The 18,090-nt window shown below is 35.8% G+C and overlaps 1 protein-coding gene and 1 long non-coding RNA gene across 5 annotated transcripts; one reads left to right on the top strand and one right to left on the bottom strand.

The window, feature by feature from the left end:
• Positions 1 to 2,798: 2,798 nt before the first annotated feature.
• On the bottom strand, positions 2,799 to 5,641 carry LOC146916730 (O-fucosyltransferase 2-like). 3 transcript variants are annotated; one of them, XM_085717083.1, is made up of 7 exons: positions 5,152 to 5,641; positions 4,974 to 5,038; positions 4,701 to 4,827; positions 4,351 to 4,449; positions 4,070 to 4,189; positions 3,674 to 3,890; positions 2,799 to 3,465 (listed from the first exon to the last, which is right to left on the bottom strand). In XM_085717083.1, the coding sequence occupies exons 4-7, from the start codon at positions 4,362 to 4,364 to the stop codon at positions 3,016 to 3,018; spliced, it is 801 nt and encodes a 266-aa protein (XP_085573209.1). In that variant the 5' UTR covers positions 4,365 to 4,449; positions 4,701 to 4,827; positions 4,974 to 5,038; positions 5,152 to 5,641; the 3' UTR covers positions 2,799 to 3,015. The 3 variants fall into 3 exon arrangements, with proteins under 3 accessions (XP_085573209.1, XP_085573210.1, XP_085573211.1); XM_085717084.1 differs by lacking the exon at positions 4,701 to 4,827; XM_085717085.1 differs by lacking the exons at positions 4,974 to 5,038; positions 5,152 to 5,641 and having other exon boundaries at positions 4,701 to 4,942.
• A 2,294-nt stretch (positions 5,642 to 7,935) lies between these two features.
• LOC146916729 (uncharacterized) lies at positions 7,936 to 16,148 on the top strand. Of its 2 annotated transcripts, XR_015015246.1 has the most exons (5): positions 7,936 to 8,246; positions 8,416 to 8,486; positions 9,948 to 10,011; positions 14,320 to 14,390; positions 15,852 to 16,148. It is a non-coding gene; the product is annotated as an uncharacterized LOC146916729 (long non-coding RNA). The 2 variants fall into 2 exon arrangements; XR_015015247.1 differs by lacking the exons at positions 7,936 to 8,246; positions 8,416 to 8,486; positions 9,948 to 10,011 and adding an exon at positions 13,171 to 14,150.
• The last annotated feature ends 1,942 nt before the right edge of the window (positions 16,149 to 18,090 follow it).

Here is an 18,090-nt window from a genome sequence, read left to right as displayed (position 1 = left end):
TATCAAAATCCCGACTTAAATCCTAAAATCCAGTATTTTGCGACTTTCTCCATCGATTTTGATTGCGATTTTACGATTTCATATAAACTAAGTCATTTATGACTATATACCATTGATAACATATATTTAGTATTTTTTTTTGGTAAAATACATCGATTTTGATTGTGATTTTACAATTTCCTATATCGATTATACAAAAGTCCTTGAGTAAAATACTTCGATTTTGATTGTGATTTTACGATTCCCGATTTTGCTATTCCCTTTCCACCGGAATGTGAGTTTGTTTTTGGATTCAAAGTTGTAGGTATGATTGAAAACGGGTTGAGTTGAATTTGTCCAAGTTCAACTCAATTTGTTAATTGGTTCCACTCAAAATTTGATTCAAGTATGATAGGGACATTTTTTATATTCAAACTCATTTATGTAAAGTTTAAAAACAAACTCTTTATGTTCAACTCATTTTCTCATAATTCAAAAGTTAATTTTGTTTTATAGAAACATGGTTACAATTTTTAAATCTTTAATCTTTAAAATTAAATTTTTGAAGGAAAAGGTTGTATTAAAATAAAAACCATCTCCTGTGTTAGAACTATGATGAAATTGACTCTATGATAAAGGATATATTTTCTGGATAACCAGTGGCAGGTTTTTCTTTTTGTTTCGACACTATTAAGATTGAAAAATAAAATTTAATTGGGTCAAAATTGATTCTAATTATACTGTTATATGTCTAGGTCATAACACTTCAGTATAGAGAGCACTCTCTACTTTATGCAAAAGAGAAAAGCTTTAATAATAATCCTTTTGAGATTTAAGATTTGTATCGAATTTTTTGTATCCACTTATGAATTGTTTGAATTAATTCAATAAAAATCTTTTAAAGCTGTATTAGGTAGCATATAGCTTCAAGGATTCAGTTTTTTTATAATAAGGACTTGTAGACTGTTTACCTCCATTTCTATTGAAATATCGGTATCGAAGTGTCGTATTCAATGTCGTATTTAATGGACCAAAACTTATTACTAATGAACATTATCATCAATTAAGTTTGGGTCCGAATAGTCACCCAGCCAAATTTTAAAGGTCCCGTTTTGATTGTTTAAGCACTATTGATATTGGATTGTTTAAACCAAACTCCAAAGTGCAAGCTGAATGAAATTTCAAACTGTGATAAGATGAACTTCATTCAAGATCAAAAGAAAAATATTTTTTTACTAGAATTATTTAGTACATTGAATTTTGAGACAACCTCAAAGAAAAAAAATTAATTTTTAAAATAATTTTATTTCATTTGAGGTATCTCAAAAATCAATGCACCAAAAACTATTACTAATCAACATTGTTTTAAACTAAGTGGACAACACAATGTTGGCTAATGTATACAGGGTCTTTTATAGGTAAACCTTCCTCTTGGATGTTTGAGCACTATCAATGTGGGACTATTGAAACCAAACTATTTTAAATGTTTGTCAAACGCAATTCAGATGCATCCCCGTAGTTAACCGAATTCAAATATAATAACAATATGGTCGATTTAGTAAGTTTTATCCTTTGTTTTGTATTACCTTGAATAATAAGATAGATACATGATTTACCTTTGAAGTTACGTAGAGTTATCCTTTGCACCTTAGTATTACTTTTACCTTCATTGGAGTTGTTATTCTTGAGTAATGTCGTTGACCTTTCTTTCGAATCTCTTGTTTATCACAATTTATTTGATGCATTTGTGTAACGCCCAATTCGAAAGTGCGTTAAAACTGATATTGGATACATTAATTATACAATACTGAAACGACCTCAGTCGAGAGATTAGATACAAAAGCCAACTTAAGTCTTATGTTACATTATTTTCACAAGATAGTCGAACGAAACTTGTCCACAAAGTTCATTACAACACATAAGGAGAGGGATGAGACATAATGCCTCGGTGAGTTCTACCTAACCCTAGGCTAGTGATAACCTTGGGAAAACCTACGGTTACCACGTGTCTACAATACAATCTGACGGTTGATTATACATGTGTGGTCATGCTTTCCTTGACGGTCCTGCAAACTAGACCCGTCATAGGTTCTTCTCAACTTGTTATAGGTCTTTCTATCACTATACGTGTCATGACGGTTAAGGAGAATCTGTGACCGCTACGCCAAGATACGCTCTACGCATCAAGGCCTACACATAACATAGTCATGACAAGATTCTAAGCCGGAAGATTAGGGAAATACCTAAGGTCGTCATCGATATATCTATCTTTACTTGCTCTACTTCATAAACTTGAACGTATCTAACGTCAACTCATGATCAAGTATACAATTAAGTTAGAAGTTAGCGTTGACCAATAAGATTATCCGAGTTCATTTTACGGAGAGCCCAGGGGTGGAGTAAACCCGAGCACAATCCCTTACACTACAAGAAATGTTGCATTTTGCCAGGGGCAGAAGCCCTGGCAAAATGCAGAAATCCTTGGCAAATAAACGTTTGCCAGGAGTTTTGCCAGGAGCAGAATACCCAGCAAATCTGCTCATCGCAAATGACTCTGCCAGGGCTTTAGCTCCTGGCAAATTGCGTGGGGCCCATTTCCTTGGTACAACCCCTGGCAACTTTTCTGACGCATCCTGACCCACTTTTCAGAGATCAAATCAAATGCTGCCAGGGGATTTGTGAGGGGTTAACCCCTGGCAAAATGCGTACGAATTTTTTAAAAAAAAAAAACATTTTTTAATTGTTTAAAAAATCAAAATATTAAAATTTAATAATTAAAATAATTTTATAAAACATTTTAAAATGTATATATTCCATAATAATTTGAATATTCAACAAGCATATATTCCATAAATAATTTGAAAATATCATCTAAATAACATCTGACATATATCATTCTATATAATATTTATTTTTGTCCTGAGACCACAAAAAGAGGATTCAAACAAGGATTGGCAGATTAAAGTTAAACACTCAAACACTCACAAGTTATATAAATCAATTATAGATAGGTTCATGATAAAATAATTAAAAATATCATGAAATATATTTCCATGAAAATGAAGACACAGAATCCCTATTCCTATTATAGTAGGCCACTATGCATTTGATGATTCTTGTAATTATTTCAGATTTCAAATTAGCTAATGATAGAGGAAAACCAGAGGAAAATGAAATCTTTAAGATAGTTGTTATCACCTTGATAACATGCTTCGCTGATCTGACAACAATCTCGTTATTACAAAGATCCCAAAGATGAGGTAGATGTTTAGTTCCCCCAGCCACCTTCACAAAAACACGCCATTCTATTGTAGAGTTCATCATGAATATACTAGCAAGCATGCGCTTATTTGGACGTATTGTTGGCATTCTTCCTCCACCATAGTATATTCGATATCCAGACACCAAAGATGATAGCTGACTTCCTGATTCAGTCATGGCAAATGCATCTGAGGCAGCACAGCCTATGAAGTCCAGTGCTGCTAACTACAATAGAAATAACTATGTGTCATTCATCAAAAGACCAACAGCAGTACCAAAATAATTCGGTCCTCAATAACGCCGAACGTTTAATATGAGGAGCAATTTATAGAACATGAAAAGTGCACAAAACAGGATTTACTGTAACAAGGAGCTTAATTAGGTTTGTGACATCACTGAAATAAATGAAACAAGAATGATAGTAGCAGCAAACCTGAGATGAATAATTAGCAAATGGTTCGAGTTCTGCTGAAGAAAGTAAGTTCTCTTTAGTGACTAATTTAGGGTACAAGCTGGTCAAAGCAGCCAACCGTGAGCAACCTCCGTACAAATTAGAACCAGCTACAAATATGTTTGTCTTGCGGTTAAAGCCAAGAGCAGCAAGCATGAGGATGGATTCTTCAGGTGTCAATGGACATAGCCCTTCAGACCTGAGCTCTTAAGGAGAACGTAATCTGCTCAGAAAACTCCAATTACTTTAAAACAAAGTAGCTAAGGAGCAAAACATTTTTCATCACAAATTAAAATTATTGTGTTTAAAAGAAGACAAGTACAAGTATTTCCAGCATAAGTGAAGAAGTAGTTGAGATAAAAAAATTGTGATACATACTTGGTAGTATTTTTCATCAATGCCAGTGCAGGAATATCACGATATGCTTCCAACTCTTTCCTCTCTTCTTCACCTCCCCCAAATTCACACAAGGAATGAGCTACCATGTCAATTTCAAATCTGAGATGTAAAGCCAAGTATTTTCACTTATGCTGAACTTTTGTGATAGTTGAATTGTAACAAAACACACACACACACACACACACACACACACATATATATATATATATATATATATATATATATATATATATATATAGACGGGATATGATTCTACTTACTGGCCTGTCTTCATCAGTGGTATTTTGAGACTCGGTGGAAATGTTTTCCACACCTTCAGAAGTTATGTCCTTAGGCTTTGACGCCTCAGCTGCTTGGACCTATTCAACAAGCATATATCCTCAAATTAAACACCAAATATAAACCTCCTATGCATACTAAACACCCAAGACACTTGAAAAAATGCAGCAGAGGCAGAAACATAGAGAAATGCAGTCTATATCCTCAAATTACGTCCTGAGCAACCCATCACAGTAAAAACTAATATCATGAAAGGGAAAGATACAAGAAAATTACATGAATCAAAACGAAGTAACTAACTTTGTCAAAATCAAACATTAACTAATTAAACCTGTTTCTGTCTATAATCCAAAACCTCAGCATCAGAGTCCACCTCACATCACATTCTTCTCACGAAACTCCAACTCCGACAACATCACATTCTTCTCAAGAAACTCCGACAACGGGATCAGAAAGCTCTTATAATGAAAAGAATTCAAGACTTAGCAAAAAATAAAACAGAATACAAGAACAACACTTCATAAAACACATATAATAGGCTCTCAACTCAGCAAATCACACATAATAGGTACAAACTAACTCAAAAATCACATGAACACAATACCTGAAATGAGCCGAGTTTGAATCCAAAAAACCACCCCGTTTTGCAAGCATAGTTCGAATCCAAAGCTGAAATAAAAGAAGATTATAAATTAGAGTTCCACCAAAACCTTAAATTTCATTGAAAAATCAAAACTTTCAGAAGCAAAATACAAAGAGGAATAAACGAGTTAATGCAATACCTTTCTGGGTTCAATCGAATCTTTGGGTTTCAATTGATTTTCAAGATTTATAAGTTCAATCAATGGGTTTGAAGAGTTCGACGGGTATTGGGTTCAATCGAACCGTAGAGGTTCAATTGATTTCAACAGAGAGAGGGTGAGTTGTTGTGAGTGAGAGTTTGATGGGTTCTAGATGAGACGATGGGTGAGATGAAGATTTAGAAGAGTTCTGGGTTCTACAGAGTGGGTTAGGGTGAGTTCGACGGAGAAGAAGGGTTTTGTGGTTCGATGGAGTTTGGTGAGAGACGAGGGTTTCAGATTTTCTGAACTGAATTGTGAAAGACAATGGAGGGAGAGAGAGAGAATAGAGGAAAAGGTTTTTTATATAGTGATGTTTGCCAGGGATTTTAACAGTGTTGTTCCTGGCAGATGCAAAAGGTGGTTTACCAGGAGTTTTCCCTGGCATTGCTCCTGGCAAATTTGCCAGGGGTTATTGCTCCTGGCATATTTCCCTGGCTAATTGCATCATTTCTTGTAGTGTTACTAACCGATGGAAACCTATCTAAGGTATAACCATCGGAACTCCCTCAGTGACGTGCGGGGCCCTTGCGGCTAATCCCGTTTCACTAGTGGAAACCCCTTGAGTCCAACCTAGTGTGGATCTCAAGAGACACGACACCTACATCTTGCTTAAACTTTCTTTGTGAAAAGATTAAACTAATCGTCTCACGTCTTAACATATATATGTACATATAATCATGCTTAACATTCTAATTCTCGATAAACTATATCGAGGCTCTAGTTTCATTCCCTTTCTTAAAGTATAGTTCGCTACCCGATTATAAACCTACAATTTCTCTCGCATACCATGCTTTGCTCGATTAGTTAAATACTTGCTTCACTTCCAAGAAAATCATTTCAATATTTATCTAATGGGACCTTGGTTTGAGGGGTTTACTTTGGTAAAAAGACAACACGGAGGAAACCGCCTCGCGAAACGCTAAAACTGCCTGAAGCGAGCAAAACAGTGAGTTTCCTCACTGTCTACTCGCCTAGGCGAGTTGAAGCATGTCGGAGGCGAGTGGTTGCTCCATGTCGCGAGTTGGGGGCGAGCAGACCACCTATTCTGTGGTCTAGCTCGCCATGGTGAGTAATAGCTAGCCCCGGCGAGTTGTGACAGTCCAGCACCTTCAAAAATGGTATTTTTGACCCAAAAACCTCAAAACCAAGTATCTCCAAGTATAATATGACTCTAAGGATCATAGAAAACCTGTAAAACACTAACATAGCAAGTATTCACAAGATAAGAAAGTATGACATGAAAAGGGGTAACAAAATTTCTATATATAAACCCTAAAGTTCATAATTTTCTCACAAGAGTAAACACATAATCCCATGGGTGGAACCTAACTAAGAACTCACCTTGATTAACCTTAGGATAAGCTCAAAATCCCTAAACCTTGACAGCAAAACTTTAGGAAAGAAATCTCTAGATGAGAGTAACTATGTTGGTGAAGCTTTCTTCAAGAATTAGGAATATGGGTGTTTTGCAACATCTGCACCAAGGTAGAAAAACATTATAAAATAGACTCCATAATGTACCACTTCTGATTATAGATGAATTTTACCACTTTAGCCTGAAGAAATTGATACATCTTGTTAGGGACATTCAATGAATCCACCATTTTAGAATAGAAAGTCGAGTAAAATTGTAAGTGTGAGATGGTGAGTGCGATCAAGAGAGGACACCGGCGCTTCCACTCGCCGGTAGTGAGGACAAATAGGGGGGGACAAATAGTGAGAGAGCCAGATAACAGGGAGGACGACGGAGAGTGGACTGTGGTGCGAGTGCGGAAGAGGAAAGCGCCGGGACAGGTAGGTAGAGGACAGGACAAGCAGCTAGAGCTGGAGCGGCATGAAGGTTCTTTGGAAGGGCAGTTTCTACAGTCTAGATCTGGGGCTTCAACGCGTCACACCGGCAAGGATTACAACGACCGCGGCTCTGTTTGGGATCGCCTTGAATTCCCACATGATCTACACCAGCAGTTCTCTTACGAAGGCTCTGCAGACATCAATTTTCAACAAAAAGCAACTGAAGTTCAGACTACATCCTCTAGTTCAGACCCCAAACGGTATGTTACATACTATTTTACAAATGTGCCTGATTTGATACCTTATCATATTGTTAAAGAAGGGCTTGAGGTATGTGGTATCTTGGATAATTTATTCTTATCGAGTAAGAGAAACAAGCAGGGTCACATTTATGGCTTTGCAAGGTACGCTAATGTTAGGGATGCTGAGAAATTGTTAAAGGCTCTGAATAATGTCTTTTTTGGACAATTTCGAGTTTGGGCGAAAGTGGCACGCTTTCAACGTCAGCCGCAAGAGAATGTTAAGCTTAGAGTGTGTGAGGGTGTCAGGGGTGAGAGTTTAGTGCGGACGAAGGTGGACAATAGGACTGATGTTTATGAGGGAGAAAAAAATGTGAGTGGGTTTCAATATTCAGTAGGTGGGGGAGACATAACCACGGTGAGGGAGGATGTGAGGCTGGGTTTGGTTAAGGCGAGGGCAGTAGGAGGAGAGGGTGGCGGTGTGGCTGGTGAGAGTTCGAAGGAGACAAGAAAGGTTGGACAGCTGCATCTATCATCTGTGCCTATAGGTGCTGCAACTTTTAAAAGCACTATATGTGGTGCTGCAGCTACCAATTTTCCTAAACCTGTTACAAAATTGAAACACACCGTTTTAGTAATTGGAAAAAAAAATTAAATTAAGTTTGAGAAGTATTAATAAAAATAGATATATGTAGAATGTACTAGACCCACACGTGGGAGAAAAAAAAAAGAAAAAAAACAACACCTAACTTTCCCATTCCTTTCTCCTCTTAACTCTCGTTAGCTCTCTGTCCCTCATTCATCTTCTTCCATTTTTTTTCTCCTTCCTTTCCAAAATCAACCATTTTCATCACCAAATCAATCATCCTTAAGAATAATTGATCATCTAAGTAAAGCAACTTCATATTCAAGCTCTATTGGTAGAATTTTGGGGGTTAGGGTTTGTGCTTTGAAGTAGGAGGAGAGTACCCATATTGTCAGAGTTGCTCATTGAGACTCTTTGAGGTATATTTATCAACTTACATTTCAATTAGTGCATATTTAGGTATGATTAGTGAGTTAGAAATTAAATTTTAAGATAAGAGTATGTGTTAGAGGAATTTTATGGTTATCTATGGTTACTAAAGTCGTAGAATGGGTTTCTAATTAATGAGAAAATATTATTGATGCTCAGATATGACGCTGGACGCTTCGAATGCTTCTCCAGGGATGGTAGGAGAACACACTAGTTGATTCGTTATAACTGTGAGTTGATAACGATCATTATCACTTATTTTAATTATTTTTATTATCGATATTTTGTTGATTTTATATGTTAAAGTATTTATCAAATTCAGGAACACACCCTTTGAACATTTTTCTCGTCACTGTTATATAATTTCAAAGTCATCAAATTTAATTATACTCTATTTGGATTTACCTATGACTTATTAAGAAAAAGATTTGAAATTGAGGTTTGGTTGCCTATACTATTGCATGAGTTTTGAGAAATGAAGAAATATGGTTTTGAGATATATGTTCTTGGGATTTTTGATATTAATATGCGATCCATTTCGATTTGAATTTTACTTGTGATTTATAAAGTAAAGAAATTGAAACGGAGAATTTGATTGTATGTATTTTCGTAGTTGTGTTGAGATCTTGTGAAACGTGGTTTTGAAATATGCGTTTTCAAAAAGGTTTGATATTAATTTGTACGCGATTTGGATTTTGAATTGGATTTGAATTTGGATTTACTTATGATTATAAGTAGTAGATTTTCGGTTGAGTTTTGATGATACATATCTTGAAATAAGTTTCGTTATGTTGTGAAATATGGTTTTGCCATTATGTTTTAAGAATGGTGTTTTGAAATTACGGTTATAATGATGACAACCTAGGTGCACCTAGTATGTGATTTCAATTAGGTAGAGTTACCCCGTTAGATGGAGCCGCCCCTATGGATAGGCCGCCATTAGGAGGAGAGGGCTATCAACGAGAGGTAAACTACCTAATTGAAAATGTTTTACATTTGTTTTGAGTCGAGAAAAAAGAGCTATCCGTTAGATGGAGCCGCCCCTATGGAAAGGCCACCATTAGGAGGAGAGGGCTATCAACGAGATGGAGCTAGTTCTCGATTCACCCATTTTGATTATTTTCACTAAATTGAGTTTACTATACTTTAAAACATTTTTGTTTTGAGTCGAGAGAAAAGAGCTATCCGTTAGATGGAGCCGCCCCTATGGAAAGGCCACCATTAGGAGGAGAGGGCTATCAACGAGATGGAGCTAGTTCTCGATTCACCCATTTGATTATTTTCACGAAAGTTGGATTTTTATACTTTCTTTAAAGTTTATTATTTTGGTATTATTAAATGGAATTTGATTTTATATTCTATTTGGATTTGATTATTTTGATTTCTTTTTCATTATACGCGATTTATATATTTTCTTTAAAGTTGTGGATTTGGGTTCACTTCTGTACGACATTGGAATTTTGATATAGTCTTATTTCGTTTGATAAACTCACAAAGATTTTCAAATTTTCATGGTACACTTGATTGAAAGTTTATTACATTTTTATATGGTTAGTAACTTTGTAAATTACAATTTGGTATGAGAAAAGTAAATAATCGTGCCCTTGTGTGTTTCCCTTCTAGTTGGTGGTGGTTGTTGTCTCTCACTAAGTCCTTGTGACTTACTCTTTCATTTTCTATTTTTTTTTCAGATTTCCAAGCAGCCAAGTAGGAAGCTGCTAGTAGATTTGAAGTTCATCTGTGTCACTCTTGGTGGTAGGTTTCCTTGATGAATGTCTCTTTTGTTTATGTATATGTTGAATCGAGTATCTGCAGCTATTTGGAGTTTAGGAATGTTTTATTCTGAGATGTACAAAGATGTAGATATGTCATTTGAAACTCTGGATGAGAATACAGGTTCATAAACAGAATTAAAATCTTGGCGAATGTTCAAAATACAGAGGATACTCTGTCGAAATTTCAGTGGATATCAATTTATAAATTGTAAATTATAGTTGTCAAGTGTCATCAATAGGCTTGCCGGACTAGGATGTTCTAGTTCGCGCGCCGGTCACGATTGTGAATTTTGGGTCGTGACAAAGTTGGTATCAGAGCTCCGGTTGTAGGTCCTAATAGCTGCAGACGTAGAATGAAAATGGATTTTTGCGTGTAAATCGTGAACCGCGGCACCATTTACTTGCAAAAATCTATTAGCATTCTATGGTAGTGTCACTTGTTGTCCAATCCTGTGATTTCTTTTGGTCTTTGATCGGTCTCACTCTTTTGTCATCTTGTTATATATTCGGTCAATTTTCCTTCATTTAGTGAGGGTGTCACCCATTACCAAGATCTCCACTAGAAGGGAAATTAATTCCTTATGGGTTTATTGCCCAACCTTAAAACCTTAGTTAAAGAGGTCGTCTTTTGGGACATACTCATGGTCGACGTAAATCAAATGATGGAGAATTTGCGTTCATGTCGACGAACGTGGCTTAGTTATAGGAGTAGCTAGTGTTGAAATGTCAATAGGAAGGCGAAGATTGCTATAGGTATTACAACAACTTGTTTGGGGGTTGCTGTTGGAAAGCAATAGGTTAATCTAAGACAAATACATCATGACAGTTGTAAGAAGTTGGTTGAGAAGCAGCCGACAAATCCACCCACATGGACTTAAACCATTACCTTTTCTAAGCTTGGTGTGTGAGGATCCGCTGCATGTCATTGACGATGTCGAGAGGTTATGAAGGGCATTAGGATGCTCAAATATAAGGAATAGGGAGTTCACATATATATTGTTTTTAAAGTACGAGAGGGAACAATGTAAACCCAGCATAAACTGAAAATTGTTTGACACTAAACCAATATACGGAGGAGCTTATAAAAGAATGAAGAATAACCTTATTGTTACGGGTAATCCATACACGTTGGGCATAGGGGCATTTGTAGGAGATATACAACCTTTAGTTAACTCACAGTCACAGGCACAAGAATACATAAATATCATTTAAATTTTGTTAGTTTGTTTGGTGAAAAAGAAGATAAGAAAGTAAGAAACCTGGTGGTTTCATCAAATCAGGAAGGTGAAAGTGAAGTGGAAGTAATGGATGGTTGTAGTAGACAAACCTTCGTAGATTCGATTATGGGGCATGTAGATAATCAACTTTTCCTTAGAGTAATTTTGGTTCTACATTGGTTGATTTGAATCTGAAAATTGTTTTAAAGATGGTAAAGTATTGTTTTAATATGGTCAAGCAGGTCAAAAAAAAAAAAAAGGGGATCGTTCTTGGCAGTTACGACACATCCATTAGCTAGTCTTGTATGAACACCGATAGCTTTAGCATAGATTTTTGATAGGATTTGAGTATGAATCGGTTGTCTGTCCAGTGAGCCACCTTAGCCTATTACTAGGTAGTGAAAGTTGAGATATTAGGTAATCACTTTTATCCTTTTAAGGAAAAACCTGGTTAGGTACCATATTATTTAACCTCAAGTTTAGGAGCTAACAAGGTAATGAAAAGAGGTGGTCAAGGATAATTGGTTTCGATTATGGATATATAAGTGAGTAATGAAGAACAATAATTGTTCAAGAGTGTGAGTTCCTAATATTTTTCCTGAAGAATTTTCTAGATTCTCTCATGATAAGAAAATTAAATTTTTTATAGACTTGGTTCCCAACACTCAATGACATCCATACTTTTTGATCAAATAGTTAGCAAAACTTTAGGTGTTAAGGGAGAAGCTACATGATTTTCTCAGCAAGAGATTTATTCGCTCAAATATTTTTTTTTTCCGTAGGGAACCCTGATATTGTTTGTAAGGAAGAAAGATAGATACATGTGATTATGTGTAGTTTACAAACAAGTGAATAGAGTGATAGTTAGAAATAAATGTCATTTACCCTGCATTGACGAGTTGTTTGACCGACTGCAAGGACCTCTGAGTTTTTCCTAGATTGATTTGCTGTCTAGGTGCCACCAGTTGAAAATTAAGAGGGATCTTATGCCAGTGACAACTCTTTACGCATGCTGCGACCATTATGAAATTTTGGTTATTCCTTTTGGGTTTACTAATACTCCAACATCTTTTATGGTTTTGATGAATTGGGTTTTAAACTGTTCTTGGATCAATTTGTGATATTGTTCACTGATGACATTCTTAGTTATTCTAAGAGTAAAGAAAGACACAACCCACACTATCCTACATATGATTAGAATGCAGCAACAATGATTTTAGCTCATAAGATTTGGAGGTATTACCTATATAGAGAGACTTGTGTGAGTTATACCCGACCATATTAGTCTTAAGTATACTTTTCGGCAACGTGATTTACATTTTAGGAGAAAGAAATTGGACGAAGCTCAGATTGTGATTACGCGATCTTAAATCTCCCCCAGAAAGGCTATTGTTGTTGTAGAAACTTTGAATAAGAAATTCATGAACAGTCTAGATAGCATAAATGAAGAGGCTTATAGTTAAAGGATTTCAAGAACCGAGGAAAATGGAATTAAAATTAAGTTTGACCATTCAAAAACATTATTATCCACTTTCAAATTAGTTCCACCTTAGTGGAGGATGTCAAAAAGGCTTAAGGTTAAAGGTCGAACTTGGTGAATATGATAGGTAATGTGATAAAAAGTAAATTTATAAAATTCTTAGTTGATTTTGATAACGTTTTGTGAGCAAGACTTAGTTTACTGCTCTGTTTTGGAAGTCTTTCAAATTTGAATTGGAAGCCTGTTTGACTCTCAGTAGAACCTTCATCCTAAGAATGATTCTTAATTAGTGAAAGTTATACACATCCTAGAGGATATTCTTCGTATTTTGTTCTTGAATTTTGAGGAATTTAGGATTGATATTTATCTAAGATGGAATTTGGATATAACAATAGTTACCAATCTAGTGCTCAGATGTTACCATGGAGGCTTTGTATTGTAGGCAGTGTAATTATTATATAGGCTGGTTAGAAGCTTGAAGAAATTGATTTAAGATGTTATTTCAAAGGTTAAATTGATCAAAGATAGTTAAGTAATAACTTAGAGCAGGCAAAGGACTTAGGTTGACAAGAGGTGCTTCCTTTCTATTCACAGTTGGAGAACATTTATTTTTACGAGCATCATTATTGAAAGGAGTTTGCGGTGTAGTAGAACGACAAGATAAGATCAAAGTTCTCTGGGACGTTTAAGATTGTAGCTTATAGTGGGGTACTTCCACCGGATCTCTCAAGTGTTTGTCGTGTCTTTCATATATCTATGCTTTAGAAGTACCTTTATACCTTTCTCATGTGGGTATTATGAAGATGTGCAGTTAGACAAGAAGTGCCTCTATAGTAGATAAGGAAGTGAGACGTTTACGCTCAAAAGATATTGTTTCGGTGAAGGTTCTTTGGAAAAGACCGTCCGGCGAAGAAATCACTTGGGAACCCGAAGAAGTAATGCGTAAAAGTACCCACATTTATTTGAAAATCAAGGTTAGTAGTATGTATGTGATAATCAAAAAAAATTCGAGGACGAATTTTCTTAAGGGGGGAAGAATGAAACACACCGTTTTAGTAATTGGAAAAAAAAAATTAAATTAAGTTTGAGAAGTATTAATAAAAATAGATATATGTAGAATGTACTAGACCCACACGTGGGAGAAAAAAAAAAAAAACAACACCTAACTTTCCCATTCCTTTCTCCTCTTAACTCTCGTTAGCTCTCTGTCCCTCATTCATCTTCTTCCATTTTTTTTCTCCTTCCTTTCCAAAATCAACCATTTTCATCACCAAATCAATCATCCTTAAGAATAATTGATCATCTAAGTAAAGCAACTTCATATTCAAGCTCTATTGGTAGAATTTTGGGGGTTAGGGTTTGTGCTTTGAAGTAGGAGGAGAGTACCCATATTGTCAGAGTTGCTCATTGAGACTCTTTGAGGTATATTTATCAACTTACATTTCAATTAGTGCATATTTAGGTATGATTAGTGAGTTAGAAATTAATTTTTAAGATAAGAGTATGTGTTAGAGGAATTTTATGGTTATCTATGGTTACTAAAGTCGTAGAATGGGTTTCTAATTAATGAGAAAATATTATTGATGCTCAGATATGACGCTGGACGCTTCGAATGCTTCTCCAGGGATGGTAGGAGAACACACTAGTTGATTCGTTATAACTGTGAGTTGATAACGATCATTATCACTTATTTTAATTATTTTCATTATCGATATTTTGTTGATTTTATATGTTAAAGTATTTATCAAATTCAGGAACACACCCTTTGAACATTTTTCTCGTCATTGTTATATAATTTCAAAGTCATCAAATTTAATTATACTCTATTTGGATTTACCTATGACTTATTAAGAAAAAGATTTGAAATTGAGGTTTGGTTGCCTATACTATTGCATGAGTTTTGAGAAATGAAGAAATATGGTTTTGAGATATATGTTCTTGGGATTTTTGATATTAATATGCGATCCATTTCGATTTGAATTTTACTTGTGATTTATAAAGTAAAGAAATTGAAACGGAGAATTTGATTGTATGTATTTTCGTAGTTGTGTTGAGATCTTGTGAAACGTGGTTTTGAAATATGCGTTTTCAAAAAGGTTTGATATTAATTTGTACGCGATTTGGATTTTGAATTGGATTTGAATTTGGATTTACTTATGATTATAAGTAGTAGATTTTCGGTTGAGTTTTGATGATACATATCTTGAAATAAGTTTCGTTATGTTGTGAAATATGGTTTTGCCATTATGTTTTAAGAATGGTGTTTTGAAATTACGGTTATAATGATGACAACCTAGGTGCACCTAGTATGTGATTTCAATTAGGTAGAGTTACCCCGTTAGATGGAGCCGCCCCTATGGATAGGCCGCCATTAGGAGGAGAGGGCTATCAACGAGAGGTAAATTACCTAATTGAAAATGTTTTACATTTGTTTTGAGTCGAGAAAAAAGAGCTATCCGTTAGATGGAGCCGCCCCTATGGAAAGGCCACCATTAGGAGGAGAGGGCTATCAACGAGATGGAGCTAGTTCTCGATTCACCCATTTTGATTATTTTCACTAAATTGAGTTTACTATACTCTAAAACATTTTTGTTTTGAGTCGAAAGAAAAGAGCTATCCGTTAGATGGAGCCGCCCCTATGGAAAGGCCACCATTAGGAGGAGAGGGCTATCAACGAGATGGAGCTAGTTCTCGATTCACCCATTTGATTATTTTCACGAAAGTTGGATTTTTATACTTTCTTTAAAGTTTATTATTTTGGTATTATTAAATGGAATTTGATTTTATATTCTATTTGGATTTGATTATTTTGATTTCTTTTTCATTATACGCGATTTATATATTTTCTTTAAAGTTGTGGATTTGGGTTCACTTCTGTACGACATTGGAATTTTGATATAGTCTTATTTCGTTTGATAAACTCACAAAGATTTTCAAATTTTCATGGTACACTTGATTGAAAGTTTATTACATTTTTATATGGTTAGTAACTTTGTAAATTACAATTTGGTATGAGAAAAGTAAATAATCGTGCCCTTGTGTGTTTCCCTTCTAGTTGGTGGTGGTTGTTGTCTCTCACTAAGTCCTTGTGACTTACTCTTTCATTTTCTATTTTTTTTTCAGATTTCCAAGCAGCCAAGTAGGAAGCTGCTAGTAGATTTGAAGTTCATCTGTGTCACTCTTGGTGGTAGGTTTCCTTGATGAATGTCTCTTTTGTTTATGTATATGTTGAATCGAGTATCTGCAGCTATTTGGAGTTTAGGAATGTTTTATTCTGAGATGTACAAAGATGTAGATATGTCATTTGAAACTCTGGATGAGAATACAGGTTCATAAACAGAATTAAAATCTTGGCGAATGTTCAAAATACAGAGGATACTCTGTCGAAATTTCAGTGGATATCAATTTATAAATTGTAAATTATAGTTGTCAAGTGTCATCAATAGGCTTGCCGGACTAGGATGTTCTAGTTCGCGCGCCGGTCACGATTGTGAATTTTGGGTCGTGACAAAAATGGCTCAGGAAATACACACCAACAAATGCTGATTTATTATGGGCCCGTAATGGTGTTATCGCTTCAGTTTTGAACGGAGAAACCATTCCGGTAATTCAAACGCGTATTGAAGATGCGGGGTTTGATGATCTTGATATTATCCCGTTAGGTGCAGACAAAGTTTTTATTCGGTGTGTTTCGAACTCTGATGTCATGAAGGTAATTGCGGAGGCTCAAGACTTTTTTAATTTAATTTTATCAAGGCCAATTCGCTGGAACCACAATGCCATTAATTTTGAAAGGGGAGCTTGGGTCCGGATTTATGGCATACCTATCCATGCTTGGAATTCAGAATTTTTTAAATTAGCTATTATGGACTGCGGCAGATTTATGCGGTTAGATGATAGTACGGTTGCCAAGGACCGGTTTGATTATGCAAGGGTTCTTTTAGCAACGTCCTCTTTGGATGTTATTAATTTTTCTGAGAGCATTCTTATAGATGGAGTGATTGTTGATTTAAAAATCATTGAGGAGTGGGGCTTCGATATTGGAGAGGATGCTTGTTTATCGGAGAATGACGTGGTCTCAAATGCGTCAATACCTGACAATAATTATGATAATGTGGCTAATGAGTTAGGCGACCATGCGGAACATCTTGTTAATGATATGGTAGATGACTGGGCAACTGATATTGATGCAGCCAACTGTCTACACCACTCCAAATCCAATAAACTGTCGACTGATAATATTGAGGCTGGTCATGCAATGGCAGATTGTGAAAAAAGCCTGTCAGAGGCATCTGATAATATTGTCAATGCTGTTTTTTCCCAGCCTAAAGCTGCTGTTTTTTCTCAGCCTGAAGCAACTCATGAAGCAACATCTGATAATATTGTCAATGCTGTTTTTTCTCAGCCTGAAGCTGCTGTTTTTTCTCAGCCTGAAGCAACTCATGAAGCAACATCTGATAATATTGTCAATGCTGTTTTTTCTCAGCCTGAAGCTGCTGTTTTTTCTCAGCCTGAAGCAACTCATGAAGCAACATCTGATAATATTGTCAATGCTGTTTTTTCTCAGCCTGAAGCTGCTGTTTTTTCTCAGCCTGAAGCAACTCATGAAGCAATAGAACTGATTATTACAGAAGAGCAGCAACCTATTGATATTATTCCTCATCAGCCGGTCTTGGAGGTGGAAGCAAAACTCCTCGGTGCTAATATTGACAAATGCCTTCGACGGCAACTTTCTTGTCCTCCGTGTGCATCCCGTTCTATTAATTCAGGACCTTGGAGTATTGAGTGGCTTCAAGATCAAGTTCATGGGGACGTTGGAGTGGTGTCCTCCTCCTCCTCAAAATTATCCAATCTCAAATCAAATTCTAAAGCTAATCTATCAAATTCTTCGGTGGACGAAACTGTGATCAAGATACGCAGCTCAGGTTCAAAATTAAAGCATTCCTTGAAGCATCAGGCACGTAATTTGAAGAAAATTGCTCGATTGCCTCCAGATGACCGCAAACAAGTGCTTAAAATTCTAATGAAGAAGGATCATAGACGCAAAGAAGCCAAAAAATCAAAAGCTTTATCTCATGCTATTAGCAAAGAGTCTTATTCTAAAGAATCCTCTTCTTCATCTTCTATTAATAATGATTGGAAGAATTATGTGGTGTTGCGGGGTAAGGATGAGGATGTCTACGAGGATATTAATTGTTTCGGTAAGTCTTTAGGGGTCAATCTGTATAAAGACAAAGCTAACCAGTTTCATGTGTTGTCAAGAGGTGGGAAAATTATTAAAAAGAGAGTGCAGAAGGCAGTGGATGGGTCTCTTAATGGGTGATTGTGGGGACGGTTTTGAAAAGGGGAGGAGCTGTTAGTG

This window comes from Medicago sativa, chromosome 6 (assembly GCF_051527215.1).
Source record: "Medicago sativa cultivar Bolivia chromosome 6, Bolivia_mono, whole genome shotgun sequence".
Taxonomy (NCBI): domain Eukaryota; kingdom Viridiplantae; phylum Streptophyta; class Magnoliopsida; order Fabales; family Fabaceae; genus Medicago; species Medicago sativa.
The sequence above is the reverse complement of the archived record's forward strand: the minus strand, read 5'-3'. Positions and strand labels throughout refer to the sequence as shown.